The sequence below is a fragment of the Mastomys coucha genome, unplaced genomic scaffold (genome assembly GCF_008632895.1).
Source record: "Mastomys coucha isolate ucsf_1 unplaced genomic scaffold, UCSF_Mcou_1 pScaffold2, whole genome shotgun sequence".
Lineage (NCBI taxonomy): Eukaryota > Metazoa > Chordata > Mammalia > Rodentia > Muridae > Mastomys > Mastomys coucha.
In genome coordinates, this window is record NW_022196902.1 from 13,007,090 (window position 1) to 13,027,186 (window position 20,097).

The 20,097-nt window shown below is 40.4% G+C and overlaps 1 protein-coding gene across 3 annotated transcripts in view; it reads right to left on the bottom strand.

Annotated features, from left to right (window-relative positions):
* Pde7b (phosphodiesterase 7B) overlaps positions 1-14,473 on the bottom strand; it is a 353,839-nt gene extending 339,366 nt beyond the window's left edge. For all 3 annotated transcript variants that reach the window (XM_031380550.1, XM_031380552.1, XM_031380551.1), the window contains exon 1: positions 14,065-14,473. In XM_031380550.1, the coding sequence (XP_031236410.1) occupies positions 14,065-14,085 (21 nt within the window). In that variant the 5' untranslated portion in view covers positions 14,086-14,473. The remainder of the gene's footprint in view (positions 1-14,064) is intronic.
* Between the last annotated feature and the right edge of the window lie 5,624 nt (positions 14,474-20,097).

Here is a 20,097-nt window from a genome sequence, read left to right on the forward strand (position 1 = left end):
GGGAGGGGGAGAGAGAGCAGATCCTAAGAAATCCAGAAGACCACTAGAGGATGCTGGGAAAATTCACATTCCAAGAAGCTGGAGAACTTGTTCATTGATACTGCTACATTTCTAAACGTGTATGATACTGATACATTTCTAAATGTGTATAACCTACTTAAATCATAAATTATTTATGAACAAGTCCAGGAGGAACAATGAGATTGAAGTTGTAGACAAAAGTATCTCCACAAAGACAAGTCCTGGAAGAGTACTGCTGAATTCTAACACCCTTTTATGAACCTTCTAATGCTAACACTTCTCAAACTGTTCTGTGCTATAGAGAAAGAAGGAACTCTATCAAATTCATTTGAAGATGCCAGTATTATTCTGATATAAAAGCCAGGTCAAGACACAGCAGCAGCAAAAGACAAAATACAGCTCAGTAGCCCTGATGAACAGAGACAAAGTTCTCAACAAAATTCTTGGAAACCAAATTCAAGAACGCACCAAGACGATTATCCATCACAACAAAGGAGTTTTCTTCTTAGCATTGCAAAGTTGGTTAAAAAATAAGTAAATAACTTATTCACCATGTAAATAATCTTACAGGCAGACATTATCCGATCATCTCCATGGAGCAGACAAAGCACTTGGTTCACTATGCCTTCATGATGAAGTCTTGAAGAAATTAAGAACAGGTAGAAGATACAAACCTATTGTCAGTGATATACTAAGTTGGGAGTGGGGATGGAAGACATTTCTAAAATCTGGAAGACAAGGGTAACTACTATCTTTATTTTTATTCACTATTGTGCTCAAAGTTTTAGTCAGAGCATTAAGACAAGACAGGATATGAAAGGGATTAAAAACAGGAAAGAAGAGAAATTGCCCCTATTTGCAAAGGACACAATTTAACACTTAAAAGACTCTATACATTTTACCAGAAAACTTAGATTTAATAAACATCTTCAGTAAAGTTGCAAGGGACAAAATTGGTGAAAATTCAGAGAACACCTGACTGTGAGCTGCCCAGCCTCATTGATAAATCTACAATATAACCCTGCACACTATGGGGCCCAGATAAATCTACAACACAACCCTGCTCAAAAGGCTCAGGAAACATTCCAGAAGAGACAGGAAGCCATAGTGTGTGCTGCATGGTAGTGCCTTTGATACATGACAGGGAAGCTACACTGATGATACTGCAACAATGTGGTTGCCTAAACAGGACTTGCAGAATGATGTCACTAATTGGCATGTGGACATGAATGAGGGGACTCTCACAAGACTCCATTCCTAGATGAACAGCTATAGGCAATATCAGTTTTCTCCAGCAACAAGTGCCCCCCTCCATAGCTTAGCCAATCCGAAGGCATCAGTCATAAACATATATACATATGGCCAGCAATAATGGACTCAGAAGGCTATATTCAGCAATAATGGACTCAGAAGGCTATATTCATAAATTTATAAATAATATATAGTGTACTATAATTAAGTTATAACAGTAATGAAAGAATAAGAAGAGGCCATGCTTTTGAGAGAGAGCAGAAGGGTGCAGGAAGAATTTTAAAGAAGGAAGGAAGTTGGGGGATGTTAGTAAATACAACGCCCATGTATGAAAGTCTAGACAAATAAACACAATCTTAAAAACCCAAAGGCTCTATTTATAGCAATAAGGAACTCTCAGGGAAAGAAAATAGGAAAACCACCTTGACCACAACTACACTCAAAAAATAAACTACTACGAAAGATCCCAGATGTGAAAAACCTATACAAGAAAACCTTTAGGCCACTGAAAGTGAAATTAAAGATGATGGAGAAAACTATTCATGTTCCTGAATCATCAGAACCAATAGTATGAACATGGCTATAAAGTAATCTACAGACTCAATTCAATTCCCTTTAGACACTCCAGGGACAGGAGCAAGAGAGATGGCTCAGCAGGGTTCTTACCCAGAAGACCCAGGTTCTACTCCTAGCACCCACATGGCAGCTCACACCCATCTATAGTCCCAGTTCTAAGGGATCCAATGCTTTTTTTCTGGCCTGTAGATATGAGGCATACGTGTAGTAAACATGCATGCAGGCAAACTTCCATCAATACACATTTTTTTAAATGAAAAATTCCAAAGACATTCTTCAAAGAACTGAAAAGAAAAAAAATATCAACTTTCATATGGAAACATAAAATACAACACATAGCCAAAGAAATCCTAAGTAGAAAAAAACCCTGTGCTGCTGAAATCATGGAACCTGACCTCAAATTATACTCCAGAGTGATAACAATAAAAATAGCTGGTTACAGGCATAAAACAGACATGCAGACCTATGGCAAAGGACAGAGGACCCCAGCAGTAAATCCATCCAGCTATAGACAACAAATACTTAACAGAAGCATCAAGAACATACACTGGAAAAAAGTCAGCCTATCACCAAACAGTGCTGGCAAACTGGACATCTACCTGCAGAAGAATAGACTTAAACTCTCATTTATCACTGTGGAAAAATCAACTCAAAATGGATCAAAGACCTTCACACCTGGAAAGTTGAAACTGGTAGATCAGCAGTTCTCAACATGGGGGTCATGACTCCTTTGGCAGTTGAATGACCCTTTTACAGGGGTCACATATCAGATATCCTGCATACCAGTGATTGACATTAAAATTCATAATAGTAGCAAAATTGCAGCTATGAGGAAAATAATGTTATGGTTGGGGTCACACAACATGAGGAACCATATTAAAGAGCCACAGCATTAAAAAAGATTGATAACCATTGTACAAGGGTTCTCACAGGGAGGACACATGAAGTTGTAGACACAGGCAAGAATGTCAACAAGACTCTACTAGCACAAGGAATAGTTTCTGAAACCAACAGATAAGACTATGTGAAATTAAAAAAAATGTATAGATCTGCCCAGAAACAGCAGAAAGAATGGGAGAGTAATAGTTGAAATTTGTGATGTGATATAAATTATTTTTTAAGAGTATAAAGGGCGTAGGACACCTCAGTGGCAGAGCACTCATTTCATATGTACAAGACTCTGGGGTTGATCTCCAGTAACATACACACACACACACACACACACATGCACACACACATACACATACACAAACATGTACACACACAAAGAAACAGACAGACAGATAGACGGACACGTGAGTGAGCATGACATACCAAATTAGATTCGTTCTAGGACTTCAATTTGATTTGATATTCAAAGCCAACCACCACTATTAGAGAGTAAAAATAAAAAATCATACATTTTATATCAGAAAGAATACTTAATAAGCTAATGCTTAACACATAAGGGATTAAGGATCTCTGTCTACATGTTATGAAGAATATTATACTTCATGGTAGCGGGCCGAGGGTGTGTCCTCGGTGACCAGGACGGGTATAATACTGTCCGCTATTGATCTTTTAGTGAGTTACTAAATTCTTAGCCAGTAAATATACAAAAGGGACCAGTATTAAAAATGAAGACAGATGACCACCAGTATTTTTGGATAATACAATTATTTGGTTGGAAAATCAAAAGAATCTATAAAGTATTTAAACTTATGAGTTTAGTAAGGTTGTAGCTAGTAAACTGTATACACATAAACACACATACACACACACTTTTCATGGATATTGGAAGCAAAAAGTTGAAACTGAAGAGGTACCATTTAAATTAGACCAAAATACTTAGCCCCTACTAGAGCAAAGGATGTCACAAAGCCAGATAGAAGATACGATTGAGAGATGATAAAGACCTATGAAACGGAAGTGGGTACAGCATGCTCATAGACCAAGGCCCAGGACAGATCTCAGGTTAACTCGTATCCCAACTGTTCATTTGCCTCATTGGTTGGTTTTGTGGTAAAGAATCTTACTTCTAAAATTCATGTAGAAATGTAGAGAACCCAAGATATTAGCAAAGAATAAAACAGGAAATTTTGCCAATGGCAGAAATGTTTATACCACCTGAGTAAGCAAGGATACAAAACAAACAAACATACGTAGGAAGGATTTTTTATAATTAAAATATAGAATGACTGGACCGGAAAGCAAAGATATTTGTATGCTTCTGATTCATTTAGTCAGGATGACCTTTACCTCATACCTAACAGAAATGCTGATGTGGAAGGTGAGGGAGACATGGACTCTTGTTGAGAACGGCAAGTCTTAAACATCTTTGAGAAATTCTGAATTTTCCACTAATGTTCAACATGATTTCCTAAGGCCAAGTAGTTTTATTTCTAGCGACATCCTCAGCAGAAATAGAGGGGCTATGCTCCTAAAGACTTGGGCTGACATTATCCACCATGGAAGAAACTGGAAACAGTCCGATGCTCTTCAGCACAGTGGACAAACCTCACGCACTAGTTCAACAAAACACAACTACATGAAGCAACTTACATGAAGTCTTAAGACGCACCATCAAATGAAAGAATGGAGGTGGTGTGATGTCATTCTGGCATGCTGGGGATAGGAAAAGTCATTGCCTCCACTTGAGTAATTGGAGTTCTCCATTTGTTTTAAGGAAAGTTCTCATTGTGGAGCCCAAATTGACCTCAAACTAACTATACATCTCATGCTTGCCTCAAACTTGCGGCACTCCTCCTACCTCAGGATCTCAGATGTTGGCATGAACCAACACTGGCAACTTGAATAACACATAAAGGTATGGAGATTTTCTTAGAATAAGTGAATGATCAATACATTTATAATTTAGGTTATATATGCGATGGTTTAATACAGAAAATGCAAGAAAACAACACAGGTCTTTTCTATTGCCACCACATAATATTTGAGATTGGGTAATTTATAAAGAAACATATCCTTACAGTTGTGGAGCCTGGGAGGCTCACAAGCAGAGCTCTAGCAGCTGGCAACTTACCCAATATCCTTATAACAGGAGGCAAGATGGTAAGAACAAGTCACTGAGAAAGGACAGAGGTGAGACCTGGGTACATTTGTAGCCACGCCAATGGTCATACCTAACCCTTTGTGAAAACTGCCCCATGAACTTAATGCTTTTTACAAAGCTCTGCCTCCCCATATAGCTACCCTGGGAGTCAAGCTTCCAGCACATGAATTCTGAGGAGAAACTTCAAGCTGTAAACAAAAAATACATTCATCACAAATGTTAAAGCTCTCAAAAAACACTGTTCACATAATAATCCAAAAACTCACATAAGTGAACAGAGCCACCTGATAGGCTTACACACTTATTACTTTGTTCTCTATAGACTCAAGAAATAAAAGAATCCCCATCTCTTCTACACTTTACGAGACATACCATAAACACCTTCATCTCCAAAAGCATAGTAGAGAGAGATGATTTGTATACGGACAGAGAACGAGTGACACTCCTCCCCCCACCCCACCCCCCGAATGCTGTCTGACCATTCCTGTAACCACCAGAGCAAACTACCCTCTTGACATTTGAGGCATCAACTTCCAAGGCATTAAAAATGAAGGAGCATTATTTCTCTTTACTTTGGAACCTCATGTGTAGAAACAAAGTTAGAAGAATGCTTTAACGTTTTCTTAAACAAATGTTCTTATGCTTTGTATAAATATTTTAAAAACATTTTCCAAGTCATGCTTAGAATGAGTGGAGATGAACTGAAAACACATAGGAACAATTAAGACTTGTTAGCAAAGAGTAGAAGCAGAATCCCAACTCTGTAAGTTGGGATTCCTTTCAGCCTCAAGTCCCTTGCTTTAGAAATGGGCTAGCTAATCCTTGCTGTGCTGCAAGTTACATTTTAGAGACATGAAAACCAAAAATGCTACCTACCTTGCCAAAAATATCATTGTTGCATCAAGAACCCAAATTCAGAGTTTTTGGTTACAAATTCAGGGCTCTTTAAAAAAATGAGTGGACCTTCTTTTTCTCTTCCTGTTTTTTTCTCCCACCACACAAACACTTATTTTGTTTTAAATTACATCTTGCCATTTGATTCAATAAATATCGGATGCATTTAGTTTTTTAAGCTTCATATTAGAAAGGGCGATGTATGTGAAGTCACTCTGACTTCCCAGTCACCTGTTGGTTTTGACAGGAATGTAGACATTAAATGATTTTCCCAGTGATGCTGGAGATCAGTCCCATGACCTTACAGGTGCTAGACTGGCACTGACCCCTGACCCCAGACCTTTGCCTCTGCTGAGAAGGCCTCTGTCATGGACCTTTTTCTTGAAACTTCTCCTGCAGGCTGAAGCATTGGAATGGATTAAAAACAGAGAGAAAGAGAGATAGAGATAGAGATAGATAGATAGATAGATAGATAGATAGATAGAGAGAGAGAGAGAGAGAGGGAAATATATATCAGCTGTTGTATTTATAAGCTCTTGAAGCACCTTTTTTTTCTTTTTTATTAGATATTTTCTTTATTTACATGTCATACGATATCTCCTTTCCCAGTTTCCCCTCCGAAAAAAAAGAAAAATAAATAAAAATAAAAATAAACAAAAACAAATCCCTGTTCCCTCTCTCCTCCCCCTGCTTGCTACCCCACCCTCTCCTGCTTCCTGGCCCTGGCATTCCCCTACACTGGGGCATAGAACCTTCACAGGGCCCTTGGCCTCTCCTCCCATTGATGACCAACTTGGCCATCCTCTGCTACATATGCTGCTGGAACCATGAGTCCCACCATGTGTACTCTTTGGTTGGTGGTTGAGACCCTGGGAGCTCTGAGGGTACTAGTTGGTTCATATTGTTGTTCGTCCTAAGGGGCTACAAACCCTTCAGCTCCTTGGGTCCTTTCTCTACCTCCTTCATTGGGGACCCTGTGCTCAGTCCAATGGATGGCTGTGAGCCTCTACTTCTGTATTAGTCGGGTATTGAAGCACCTTTCTAACACAATGATTTTTAATAGAAGAAAGTATAGAAGAACATGTTAAAATGTTCTTTGTACAGACACCCAGTCCTTTTATCTGGTTAAAGATTATTCCTCTCTCCAAATAAAAGACCTCAGGAAATAGGAAACAAATGGCCAGATATGTGCCGTGAAGAATAAAGTTTCTAAACTGAATGAAAAGTGAAAAGCGAAATTATGTTTTTGTCTCTTTGAGAAAGTATGAGGCAGTCATGTGAAGGACTCATGAAGAGGCGCGCTTCCACCACACCGGAAACAACTCTTTCTAGAGTTAGTGACCTTTTCTAAATCGACACATTCTTTAGACCTCCATCTTGTCAGGGCATCCCCTCTCATGAGAATGTTGTCTACACTCTCAAATGACTGAGTTCTTTCTTCTCACTGGACACAGCTGGAGACTAGCATAATGGGAAAGGGAAATGAAGGTATTTTTTTTTCCTCATAGAAAACCAAGAAATGCATAAATCATACTTAAATCAAACCAGCATTAGTCGTTTGCAAGCCTACCATGTGATCATATTAATACAAATACTGTCTTCTAAAATAACTGGTATTATGGTACAATATGGTATATAATATTACTTTAAAATTTCCCTAAGATATAGTTTCTTTCAAGACAATTTGGGAAAATTATAAGCTTTTTGTGCTTAATTAACCTGAAAGTTAAGTGAAACGGAACCAATTTTAAAGCAGGTAATTCAGCTGATTGCTCAAACCAGCAAAATATATAACTATATTGGTAGAGCCAGAAGATTTTCATGAACACGGTGCCAAGCTGAAAGGAACTTTGGTCTTGGCAAAGTTCCTTATTCTATACTGAGGAAAAGTAAAGCTAGGGGATAATGGTGGCCCAAAGTTACTCAAGCTGCCCTTTGGAGGTCTCCATGTTTCCTGTCCATGACCCCTACTTCCAGAACATTCTATACTTTGAGGTCTCCACGTTTCCTGTCCACTACCCTTACTTCTAGAGCATTCTGCACTGTTGAGTTACCAGTAATTTCCTGTCTACGACTCTTACTTGCACAGCATTCTCTCTTTTTGGCAGTTTTGAAAACACAAGAAATAAATTCACAGCCAGATAGAAATCCCCTTTCCTTCATTTTCTAACGTTGTTTTCGATGTCAGATATCAGGCAGTGTCAGATCACATCAGTAAAATGGTTTCTGCTGTAAATGCAGTGTCTAGGGGAAATGTGAACAACTCTACAGAATCCATAAAAACTAAGTTTTCTCCTCTGCATTTCAGGTTCTCCTCTTAGAAGTACTTTTTTTTTTTTACACCTTTTAATCTAGATTACTAGAGATTTTCTCTGAGAATATACTAATGTTCTACATATTTGGACAAGTATCAGTGTAGATGTTTTTCTGTTTTATATATCTGAACAATCCCTACAGATCTTTTGTGTGTAGGTCTACTTCATTCTCTTAAGTAACAATGGTATTTAATTACCTTGCCATAAAATAAAAGCAATTCATTTCTTGTTGGGTTCAGTTAGTTTCTGATTTTTATTTGACAATGCAAAATTTATTGTATTTTTATAATAAGATTATAGAGTTGGAAGGTATGAGATCAATATTATCTCTATATATCAGTATTTGATCAACTAAAGCTTATAATCATCTCCCATATCTATACCTGGGTCCATAGAAACATGTCTTCATCCCTACCCAACTGTGGCCTTCCATCTCAGACTAGACAGAGGGAAGATCCAGAGTCCCAACTGTTGTGCCCCTCTTAGACGCCTCTTAAAGGGGCACAGCAGTTACTAGAAAGAAGAAAATTATAGCAAATATTAATCTGAATTTTGTGTAATGAAAACCATCAAAACCTTTGTATGACTCTTCATTTTGCTCATCTTCCCCTTACAGAAAATAGAGAGAGGGGAGGGCAGGGAGGGGAAAAGAGGAAAGGAGAGGACATGGGGGGAGAGGGCAGGGGATGGAAAGACAGAGGGAAAAGGAGAGGAGAAGAGAGGGGAGGGCAGGATAGGGGAAGGGAGGGAAGGACAGAGGGGAAAGGGGTGGGGGAGGGAAGAGGAAAGGAGAGGGCAGAGCAAGGGAGGGAAGGATAGAAGGGAGAGGAGGGGAGGGGAGGAAAGGGCATGGGAAAGGAGGGCAGAACAGAAGAGAGAGGAGGGGAGGGGAAACAATGTACAGAGGAAGAGAAGGAGCAAAGAGAGAGAGGGAGAAATTTCTAGTACTGGGTTATTGGCTTCAGTTATCATTTTCACACTCTCTACTGTTCACAAATCTCAATGCTGTCCAGATAGTGTTGTTGATAGGATTTAGGTTTTTGTTGTTGTTGTTGTTGTTTTTACATATTGAGATAGTTACAGAATATTATTAAGAATCACCTGTGCTTAATAGACTTGTGTGTGCTGGCAAGCTGTTTCTAGGTTTATCTGAAATAACAAATCTCTGTTTATCTTCCATGTTTCAGCTGTTAATTGTAAACCATTACTTGGCAGAGATGCCAGCTGTTCTGGCCACACAGGATGGAGCAGTACCTGGTTTAGGATTGGTGAACTACATCGAAGCCAACCAGTAAGACGAGGCAGCGTGCCTGCACCAGGGCGCATGCCTTACAGTACACACAAAGTGTTTTCCCTTATTCTCTGAAGAAATCAGAACTCGAATGTGGGCAATGCCAAACAAAGTTATGGAGAAGCTTAAGAATGACTGGCATTTATGAAAAAGATGCCTGTCTTACCACGTTGATGTCCCATCTGCCTCAAACACGACCAGGCCCCTTTGCTGTCTCAAGAAGTGCTCCAGCCTAGAGGCGTACCACTTTACAGGAGATAAATATGGCAAAGAGAAAACTTTCCCAGGGGAGCTACAGTCTTTCTGGGAGAATTCTCCAAACCCAGGGCTTGGGACTGCTTTGACTTTTCATTGGTAATGAGATTATCTTAGAGGAAGAATTATATAAACTTACATAAGTATCTGACGCTAAAGCATAAAAAGGAGTGGTGAGGAGAAGGGATGGGGAAGGTGGAAATTCTCAGCCCAGGCTAAGGGTTCAGTATGAATCTTGTCAGCATAAATAGCAGAATGGAACACAAAGGCACCACCGAGCCTTAAAGAAACCAAAGTCTCTAGGACTTAAAAAGTTTACCCCCACAATCTCACACAAGTGACCCAGGAAGTTCTGGAGCCACTGTCAGAAGGGTGCTTCCCATAGCATAGACATCACATTACATCATGGCTGCCAATTCTCCCCATCCCTGTCAAATGACTGCTGGGATCTGGGGCTGCTTTTAACATCTCCAAAGGATTCTTCCTGTACCTCAAGGAATGGTGAAGAAAACCCCATGCTTGAGTTTTATTCTCCATCTCAGGCTGGTGAATAAAGTAAGTCAAGTTATGGCAAAGCCTGGGCGCTCCTCAAAGTGCTAGTTTTTAAGATCACTACCACAAGAGAATAGCAATCTCTTTGCCCAACCATGGTAGGTGCCAATATGGACACAAACTCACTTCTTGCAGTCTAAATTGCATTCAGATGCCTCTTCTGCATAGTTTTTCTTTTTACATCTCCCTTTCAAACTTTGTGTGTGCCTGTGTGTGTGTGTCTATGGTATATTGTGTGCAAATGTAGATAGATACGTGGGTGTGTATGCTTGGGAATGACCAGAGTTTGATGTCCTCTGTCTTCCTTATTACTCTCTTTGTTTTTGCTTGTTTCTTTCTGTGTTATGTTTTTTGTTTGTTTGGGGGTTTTGTTGGTTTGTTTTTTAATGAGACAGAGTCCTTTTCTGAACCCAGAGCTTGCCTTTGGGGCTATGCTGGCTAGCTAGTGAGCTCCCATCATCCTCTTGTTTCTGTCCCTCAGGTGCTGTGGTTACAAACACGTGCTGTCACGATCAGCTTTGACATGTGTCTTGAGAACCTGAACTCAGGACCTCATGCTTGCTCAACAAGTACTTTATCTACAACCCAACCTGTCTTTAAGTTTACTTCTGGCTAAAAGTGTTTGACCCACTGGAAGCATTAACAGCAGCAGTGGTTCATTTGTGATATTTTTTGAATAAAAGTTTGTTACTTTTTGCATTTACAAATAACAACAAACCTCTGTTTGAAAGTAAAAACACTATAAAAAGTTTGTCCTAAAGGAATGTTAGAAATAATCTAATCCAACAGTTTGTAATATAGATAAAGACACTGGGGTCAAGAATGACTGAGTGGCCTAGTGTCGACCAGCTGGGTGCTGCCTAAATGAGGGTGAGTCCCGGACCAGAGAGGGTCCTATCCACTACTCCCATTGGTTCACTCTCTTAATTAAAAGCTAACCTGTTCAAATGGTTAAATAATTCTTGGGGTGGGAATTTAAATGCCTTGATTTAACATTAGAACATTGACACTTTTCCTTCTTGCTAGTCAAACTTCTAAACATGCCTGGTATATAGGATAGGCATTAGTCACTTTGGGTCCCTACAGTTCCTTTTCTTTCTTTTCCTCACATCTCAATATTGAGCACTTTCAAGTCTACTAAGAAACCAAGTAGACACCATGTCAGTGAAGGATTCCTGGAGGGGTCTGGTGCTGAACATCCAGGACACTCTTGTGGGAGAGAGCTGTGCTCCTGGGGCACAATATTAAGGAAATGAGGGTGCTACCATCATGAAGCAGTTATGGGAATGGCTTCACTGCAGAGTGAGGGACCAAGTAAATCTTCAAATGCCAACATTTTGCTTCCTCAGGGAACTATACCTGCTAAGAAACTCTCCTACCTGACTCAAGACCCCACTGGCCTATGTGAACTTAATTCTCAGGTTGGTGAATTGTTAGGACAGTTCATGTACATGGAGTGCTCCTTCCTAAGTTATACACTGAATTGTGAGATAAACTATATAAAACAGCTCTTAACTAGATGGTCATGAATCCTCTCTGATGCTTAAATGTGGCAGTGGTAGACAGCACTTGTAGACATGAGCTGTATTGTCTCCTTACATAGTAAATCCCTTCCATCACTGTGCTCTGTGAGCCAACAAGAACCTTCCCATGGGATTTTAGTCTGGCAAACAACAAGTTAGACCTTGGAAGAGTGGTTACTGGACAGAGGCATTTCCAGGTGGTACATTCCCACTTGGAGGAAGCTTGGCCACTTTAGTTTTGCATGTACACCCTCTTTCTGGCCGAGAATAACACCATCCGACATTGGGATGTCCTCGTCTTGATCATTGACAGCTTCTAGATTATAATTTCATCTGGAATGTAACACCAAAAATCATTTCTCAAAACAATGAAAAACTCCAGGTTTAAAGTTATTTTAGGTCACTTACAAGGTATGCTTGGGAAATTCTTGGCAAACATTTTAGCTAGGGTTTTTATTCCGTTTCAACAATGGGTGGCTTTGTGCCAAACACAGTGGACAGCGTTAAAAGGTGTCCTGGTGCCCTTGTTTTCTTTAAACTGATGCCTGTCTCTGACACATCTTGGATTTTTCCATCTTTGCCTTAAGTAGCTCATTCAAAAAAAAAAAGTAGCTTCTTCAAACCACTTTGCTGAAATACACTCTTCGCTGACGTTGGCACATGCTCAGTTGAGTGGGCCCTCTGAAATCAGACAGCTCAGAGTCAGGTAGAAAGCCTTGTCAAGAGAATTTGGATTTGGGAGTTGTTGCTAGTTAACTTTGAGTTCCTCCTGGCAATGAAAAGGGACTTCATTTTACTGGAGCAAATGTCACTCAAGGCACTTCACTGGCACCTCTTTGTTTCACCAACCAGTAATAAAAGATAAAGCCGAGGAAATGGAGGAGCTGCAGTTGTGCATTCACAACACACAAAGTCCTTGTTCCCCCAGCAGGCGCTGCGGAAAAGCAATTGTCCATTCACAGCACACCCTCTGCAACTCCAAGCTAATATTTTCAATGCTCTTAACTAGGTACATCAGGCATTAACTGTTAACCCTTGAGAATGCAGTGTTGACGCCTGTATTCTCAGGGCTGCTGATACTGACCCAGTTTCACAGATTTCTAGTTCTCAGTGTTGAGAATAGAAACTTTAAGGAGAACAAGTTAGAAATTGTGGAGCGGGAGGGGGGGATGGGTTCAAATAATTCTGTCTCCTCTGTTATTGCATAACTCTCAGGTAGGGAAGCCTGTGTTAGCTGTGTACCATTTGAATTGCTTTGATAAAAATCAACTATCAGATAGGAAGATTCCCAGCAAGGTCCCCTTAGACACAGAATAATGTGTGGCTGAAAAACGTTAGCTCTGTGTTCAGCTGTGCCTTCTGCAGCAGCTAGTGAGCTTACTGTGCATGAATCTATGTGCCTGGCTTGTTTCTTCTCTTGTAACAGTCTCTGGCCAGAGCACATGAAGAGCTGAATTTTTGGATGATTAATTAGTCCCCAGACTCCATCACTTAAGTCCCTAATTAAATATCTGACTCGGCTTTCAAACCCTTCAGGAAAAGATAATTACCGAATCTTGCAGTGGTAATAAAGTTTTATTTTCCTTAGTAAACAGTAAGACCTAAATCATTGCCCACATAACTCAAACCTACATCTCCTCTGTTAACTTTGAGACTGAAAATAGGCTTTTTATAAAATGCAGCAATATAATAAAGTAGATTTTTCTTGTTCCCCCACACCCCCAGCCCTCTACACATGTCTCTGTTTTCCCTCACTGCCAGCTGTTCCCATGTGTAGTATAAGCACTACCTTCTTCATTTTGAGGTCTGCTCCCGACCGACCAACAAACCCAACTGAAGGCAAATCAACACAGCAATCTGATTTTCTCTCCGCTGGTTCACAACCCTTCACCAACATTTTCCTGCCTTGTCCTACCAAAATTGAAAAATGACCCAATTCTAAAGTTTATAATGGAGAAGAAATACTGCACTCATTTAAAGACTAGGGGGTGGGGGGTAGGGGGTTCCTCTGTGAGGGCTCAAAGTTCAGAGAATGCCTAGTCTCCTGCTAAACCCTGTTGCCCTCAAAGAGTTAATTCAGGGCAAATGACAAAGCTTAGTCAGTTCGCTTAGAAAAAGGAAGGAAATTCAAAAGCTGGTTGCTGTAGGAACAATCACAGACAAAAATACACACACACACACACACACACACACACACATACACACACACACACACACACACACACACAGAGGTACGCGTCTATTTTCAATAAAAACAAAAACTCTGGCGCCTGTCTCCCTGTGACTCTGTACTCTCAAGGAAAATGAACTTGCCGCTTAAATTGCTGTACATACCTCAACCATTAAACAAGACATTTAACCATAGTGGCAGTTCTGTGACCTTTGAATGCCGTGAAATCTCTGAGCGGTGCGGCTTGTTCATGAAGATCTGTGCTGCAGAATCCAGCAACCTCATCCAGGATTAGCAGTATAAGTATGCAAATTTTATAAAAAGAAAAAGAAAATATTGAAAAAAAATTAAAGGAAAGAAAGAAAGAAACGCCAAAGGACTCAGAGAGCTTGAGAAAGAAGGAAGGGAGAGAGAGGCAAGGACACCACTTTTCTCCCAGCAGAGCAAGCGAGCGAGCGAGTGCTGGGACAGAGCCGAGCCCTCTGCAGTGCCCAGAGCAAGCGACTGGCTGGGCTAGCAGGCAGCCGGCCTGGGAGGCTGGCTGAGCTTGTCAGTTGCCACAGGCAGGGAAAACCGAAGACCAATCGGCTTCTGCGCCGCCGGCAGCTTACTGGAGTGGAGCCTTTTCTGTTTATGTTTCCTCATTTCGAGAGTGACGTCAAAGGGTTTAGTTTTTCCTCAGCATGTGCTATTAATTTTAAAGTACTGTACTATGGGAAGAATGTGTGTGCGCGCCTGTGATTAGCTGAGGTGCCTCACTCTCAGGAGAACCCAAGAAACGTTTTCTACATTCAGAAACAATGCTTTAAGAGTTTTAATTCTGTGAAGTTAGGTGTTTAAAAAATGATAAAAACAAAACCAAAAACAAGACAAGACGGGCTGAGCCAAGCAATGGCAGCAAGCTTCCTATTTTGCTGTGTGTGAGTTGATGTGCACATGCCCACGTGACAGCTTGTTGCTTATTTCTGACTGACTCATTTTTATCTTTAATTAGAAAATTAATTGTTAATAAATCCCTAGAGCAACCTATACAGAACTGTGCAAAGAAGCTGGAGAACCGTGGTAGGTGCGGCGAAGAAGGGAATCCACATGGACCTGGCTGCTGGTGCTTCTCCCTCCTTCCCACGCTTCTCAGGCAGTCTCAGGATTATTGAAACAGGGTGATACCCAGCTCATTCCCCACAAAAGTCACTGAAGAGGCAGGACACCATGAGTCCATACGGGCGTGCCTGGGGTAACTGCTCTCTCCCAGAGTGTACTGTGGTACAGCTATTTAGGGACAGTTCCTCTGCCAGGGGCCCCAGCTAATCCCTGTATTTTCCTTCCCACTCTTGAAAATCTCTGAGGTTCCCATCTGTTGTTTCTGCTTCCCCAAGTCCGCCTCACTCAATTCCCACCCCGATTCTATAAGGACACCTATTTTTCTTTTCCTCCTCTCTCTTTTAGGTTTTGTGTCCTTTCCTGTCAATCCCACACCAATGACCGGCCTATAAAAGGAGCATGTGACTCAGAATATGCAATCAAATGTCTCCTTAGATCCTTAGATCTGGGTAAAGAAAATGTTTTAGAGGTAGACACAACATTGGAAAGTCCCAGGTTCATGTGTATGTGTGTGTGTGTGTGTGTGTGTGTGTGTGTGTGTGTGTGTGTGTATAAATATACATATATATGATAAATAAGTTATTTATTTATTCCTATGATCTTAGGAAACCCTAGGGATTAAAGACTCTAATCCTAGCAATGAGAACACAATAGTGAATAGGGTATTTTACATTTTGAGGGTGAAGAGATGTGATTAAAAATAAATTAAAATCCTGTATGATAGTACACATTTGTCATCCTAGGACTTGGGAGGCTGAGGCAGGAACCCTGGGCTATTAAGTGAGATTCTAAATTAAAAAAAAAAAAGCCTAAAGATAAGAAAACATGTGATTTCAGGTTGTAAGAAAGACTTTAGAATAAAGTACGGCAGAAGCTAGAGCAGTGTGTAGTTCATGTGTGGTTGTCTGTGGAGTTCACGCTTGCTGTTTTAGGTGTGATGGTCCAGGAAGCTCTCTGATGAAGTGACTTGGAGCAGAGATCTGAATGTGGGCAAGAAACTGGTCACGTGTGCACTCTGGGTCCACGCCTGCCATACTGAAGGACTAGGGAAGGGAGATGGGTGATTTATGAGAGTGAACAGAGAGACTGAGGGGATGGCTTCATGGAGGTATACTGGGAACCTGACTAGGAAGGGTAGAACTTGCTTCCAGGAAGGGCGGTCCTCTCAGACTGTTTCAATGGAAGGCAGACTTCTGCGGATCATGAGCAAAAGTGTTGGACCAGCAGTGAGTCCCCTGCACAGATGTGAGATCATCTTAGCCTGAGCTTGGGGAAGAGCCATGCACAGGTGAAATGCTAGATTCGTGAGTGAGTGTGTGTGTGTGTGTGTGTGTGTGTGTGTGTGTGCGTGTGTGTATTTGTGTGGAAATAATGATATAACTTGAAGACCTAAAATACAAAAAGGGAGTCATGAACAGCTCCCAGGTGACTGGCTTAAACAGAGTCACCATTCACTAATACAGGAAAGACTGCAAGAAGAGCCTTGTCCTCATGTAACTTGGATTCTTCTGAAAAAAGTAAGTCCTGTTAATGAGTATGAAGTTATATAGGACATGGGATGGTAATATGTTGTCAAAAAATCAGGAGGCACTAAGTCAAGTAAGGGTTTGTGCTCCACCAAGTGTCTTAGCAAGAACTCAGTGTGAGGGAATATTAGAGTTCACACAAGGTTGATAAGGAACAGACGCCAAATGACATTCAGACAAAAGGGTGATACCAAATGCAAAGGCTTTGAGGGGTGAATTGGGTAGCAGGGTACAGGCGATGGTAATGGATCCAGCAGACCTTGAAGGGCTTTCTAAGTCACTGTAAAAACTTAAACATTTACTGTAATTGACATGGGTTGTTACATGAGATGATTTAATTTTAACATGATCTTTCCAGTAGCTAGCAAAGGTCAATATGAAAGAAAGGAATTTAACAAAGAAACTGTTGTTATACACAAGTCAAAGGTCGTGGTGCTAATGAACCAGAATGCTTTTGGTGCGATTGATTAGAAATGGTTGTCTTAGGGTTAGATTGTGATCTTAGAGACAATACATTGGGAAATGGATTGGTTTAGACATATAAGGAGTTTACCAAGAGAAAGTAATGGTTTCTCTAAAATTTTCAATCAAGTGGAAAAACAGAGCTAATATTGATTAAGAGACAGTAGGAGGTACAGATTTTCAGGTGAGGATAAGGATTTAATATGATACCTTTCCCTGTGTGATATCTACATGGAAATATCAGATAGGCAGTTGACTAGATAAGCCAGGGGCAGAGTGCATTGTGGGCTGTATACATGGATTTGTACACCATTGTTTATCAATCATACATGGCAGTTGATGAGAGTGCAGATGGAATGATTTCATAGTGCAAAGATGTGGACAGTCCGATGTTAAGTCATTCGAAAAAAATGGTGAAAGAGAATAAGAAGCTAGCAGGAGATCTCGGAAAATCCAGGAGAAGGTGGGGTCTTGGAAGCCTAATGAAGTATTTCAATGATCAACTTAGTAAAGTAAAAACTAGATAAAAGTGGAGAATTAACCCTGGAAATTATAAATTATATCTTTGATGAAAATGAATCTGGTATCATAGGAAATGTGGAAAATGAAGACAGAGAAGCTCTCATGAAGGCCTTCAAAGCTAAGCGAGCTTTAACAGTAGAACCCAAATCTGATAAAGCTGTGGGTGCCTTTAAAGATGGAAGAGTTATTTCCTCTGTGTTGACCTTCTCTGTCATGAGGGTAGAATGGGGGCTGCTGACTGCCAGTTTGGAAGTTTCCCCCAGACACCAACTCCACTGGCCCCTTCCACTGATTCCCAGTCTGTAGAGCTGTGAGGTTATTGGCTTATGTTCCATAAATCAGACAGTATATAGTATCTTCCTATGTCACCCCAGGCAAGATTATGTAGTCAGTTTTGGTGGTCAGTCAGTTCTCTGTTTTTGTCTTAAAGTCATCAACACTAGCTATCTACATTGTCTGTTGCATTTTATTTGGAAGAGCTTAATGATTTCAACATACCTGATCACGGTTCCTAAAGTTGGCCATTTATTCTCTTCTCCCTGACACTTATAACTGGGGAAAATGTGAGGGTCCATATAACAGTATATCTGCTAATACTAATGACAATTGGCTTCTATCTGACTCCAAACACCACAGTAATGTAAATGTTAAGGTTACTAGAGTTAAACTATGAAATGATTGCTCTGCAGGCGCCACTATTTAACACACACTTTGGAATGTTTTTTGGAGTACAGCATTTGAAATGACCACATCTTTTGCAATTTATCATTTGTAAAAATAATCTAAAGGGAGTGACCTTAGTTTTGGCCTTTTCATTTCCTTTCTTAATCCCTTTCTTAAATAGCCCATAGCCTGTGACTCAGAGAAATGACCACTCTCGTTTTCCTTCTGTTACAACTCAGATGTGTATTTTCTCCATTGAAATATTTAAAAACACAATTCTCTTCTTGCTGTACTCCAAGATGATGAATTTCTCAGATAGTGTACAGATGTGAAATGCATGCATGAAACCTTTTTTGAATGTATTTGTAGAAGGATCTAGAAGTATATGCTTAGCACTCCTTTGGGAGTATAGACTGATGGAATTTGATCTCTGTCTTGGAAAGTCCTTTTCTTGGCATCAGGTTTAACAGACATGTCTTGGTGATAGCAATAAGAAGAGGCCACACATGCCCTGAAGGAAAAAAACAACAGTAATTCAGGGAAAAGAGAGTTTTCCCCCTGGGGAGGACTGTGCAGCCTGTTAGGGTCCCTTTGTCCTTAAGCAGGAAGACACAGGTTATTTTCAGGGACTGGCTAGTAGGTTCAGAATGATAGACACACAAGATGTGGGAAAGGAAAAATGTGCTATGCCTCCACATGGAAGTTCAGTGAATTGATAAAAAGATAAAAATGGAGTTTGAATGTTAACCGCCAGGAAATGTGATTATTGAAGGTTTCCGAGTAGGGGTTTGAAACCACTATGTTCTTATTAGCAAAATGATCTTGTGACGAATGAAGACTTGTGATTATGCTGCCAAGGAGTGGACAATGCCACGGGGACAATCCCGGGACTTCGGCATATTGATGAGAAACCAGCACCAGACTCTGGTCTTTACAGTGGTGTCTTTCTCAGCAGAGTCACATCTGATGTAAGGTCTGAAGGAAGCACAAGCAGATGTGATGGAGAGAGGATGGCCGAGGAGGGCAGAAGCAAAGGGTGCTAGAGATGCAGAAAGAATCCTTGCTGAGGTGCTGGCACTTAGGTGAGGATGAATCTTGCTTCTTCTAGAGGCCAGCACAACATCATTTGGATAGAAGGATAGAAAATGAAGATAGGAATGGATAATTACAGTGAAGTAGGAACAGGTGTGGGTTCTAGTCCAAAGGTTGGTGTCATTATAAGTTGAGGTAAGGACATAGACACCCTGAAGGATAAGAAACAGAAGCACAGAGTAGGATAAGGACACAGAAGCACATAGTAGAATAAGGACACAGATGCACATAGTAGGATAAGGACACAGATACACATAGTAGAAAGGCCACGTGAAGATACACAGAGAGAAGTTGTGTCTGTACTCCAGGGAGAGAGACTTCAGGAGAAACTGATTAAGTCTTGTTTTTCAGACTGTTAAGAAATACATTTCTGTTGTTCAAGATACATAGTCTTGAGAATTTTGCTATAAAAACCCTGGCATACTGATGCATCACAGAGCACAGATCCTAAGGTGGAAACTTCGGCAAAACTCCTTTCTTTAGGAAACTATAGGCATGGTGAAGTGCACTCTAGTACTAGCATCCAGTAGGCATTTCTTTAGGAGTTTCAAGCCAGACAGGGCTACACAGGAAGACCATGGCTTTTAAGAGAAAAAAATCTTATGTTGGACAGGACAGCTAATATATTTCTTGTCATTATAACAGTGCATTTCTCCAAGATTTATACTCTGTTTCACTCATTGGTTAGACTTATATATTGATAAGGCATTTACTTTTTCAACATAGATATATAATTATTAGGTAATCTAGTGGCTAATTATACCATTTCCAATGTTATATAAAAATTTCTCTACTGGAAATTGTCTTTATACACTTAAAATTGGAAATTCA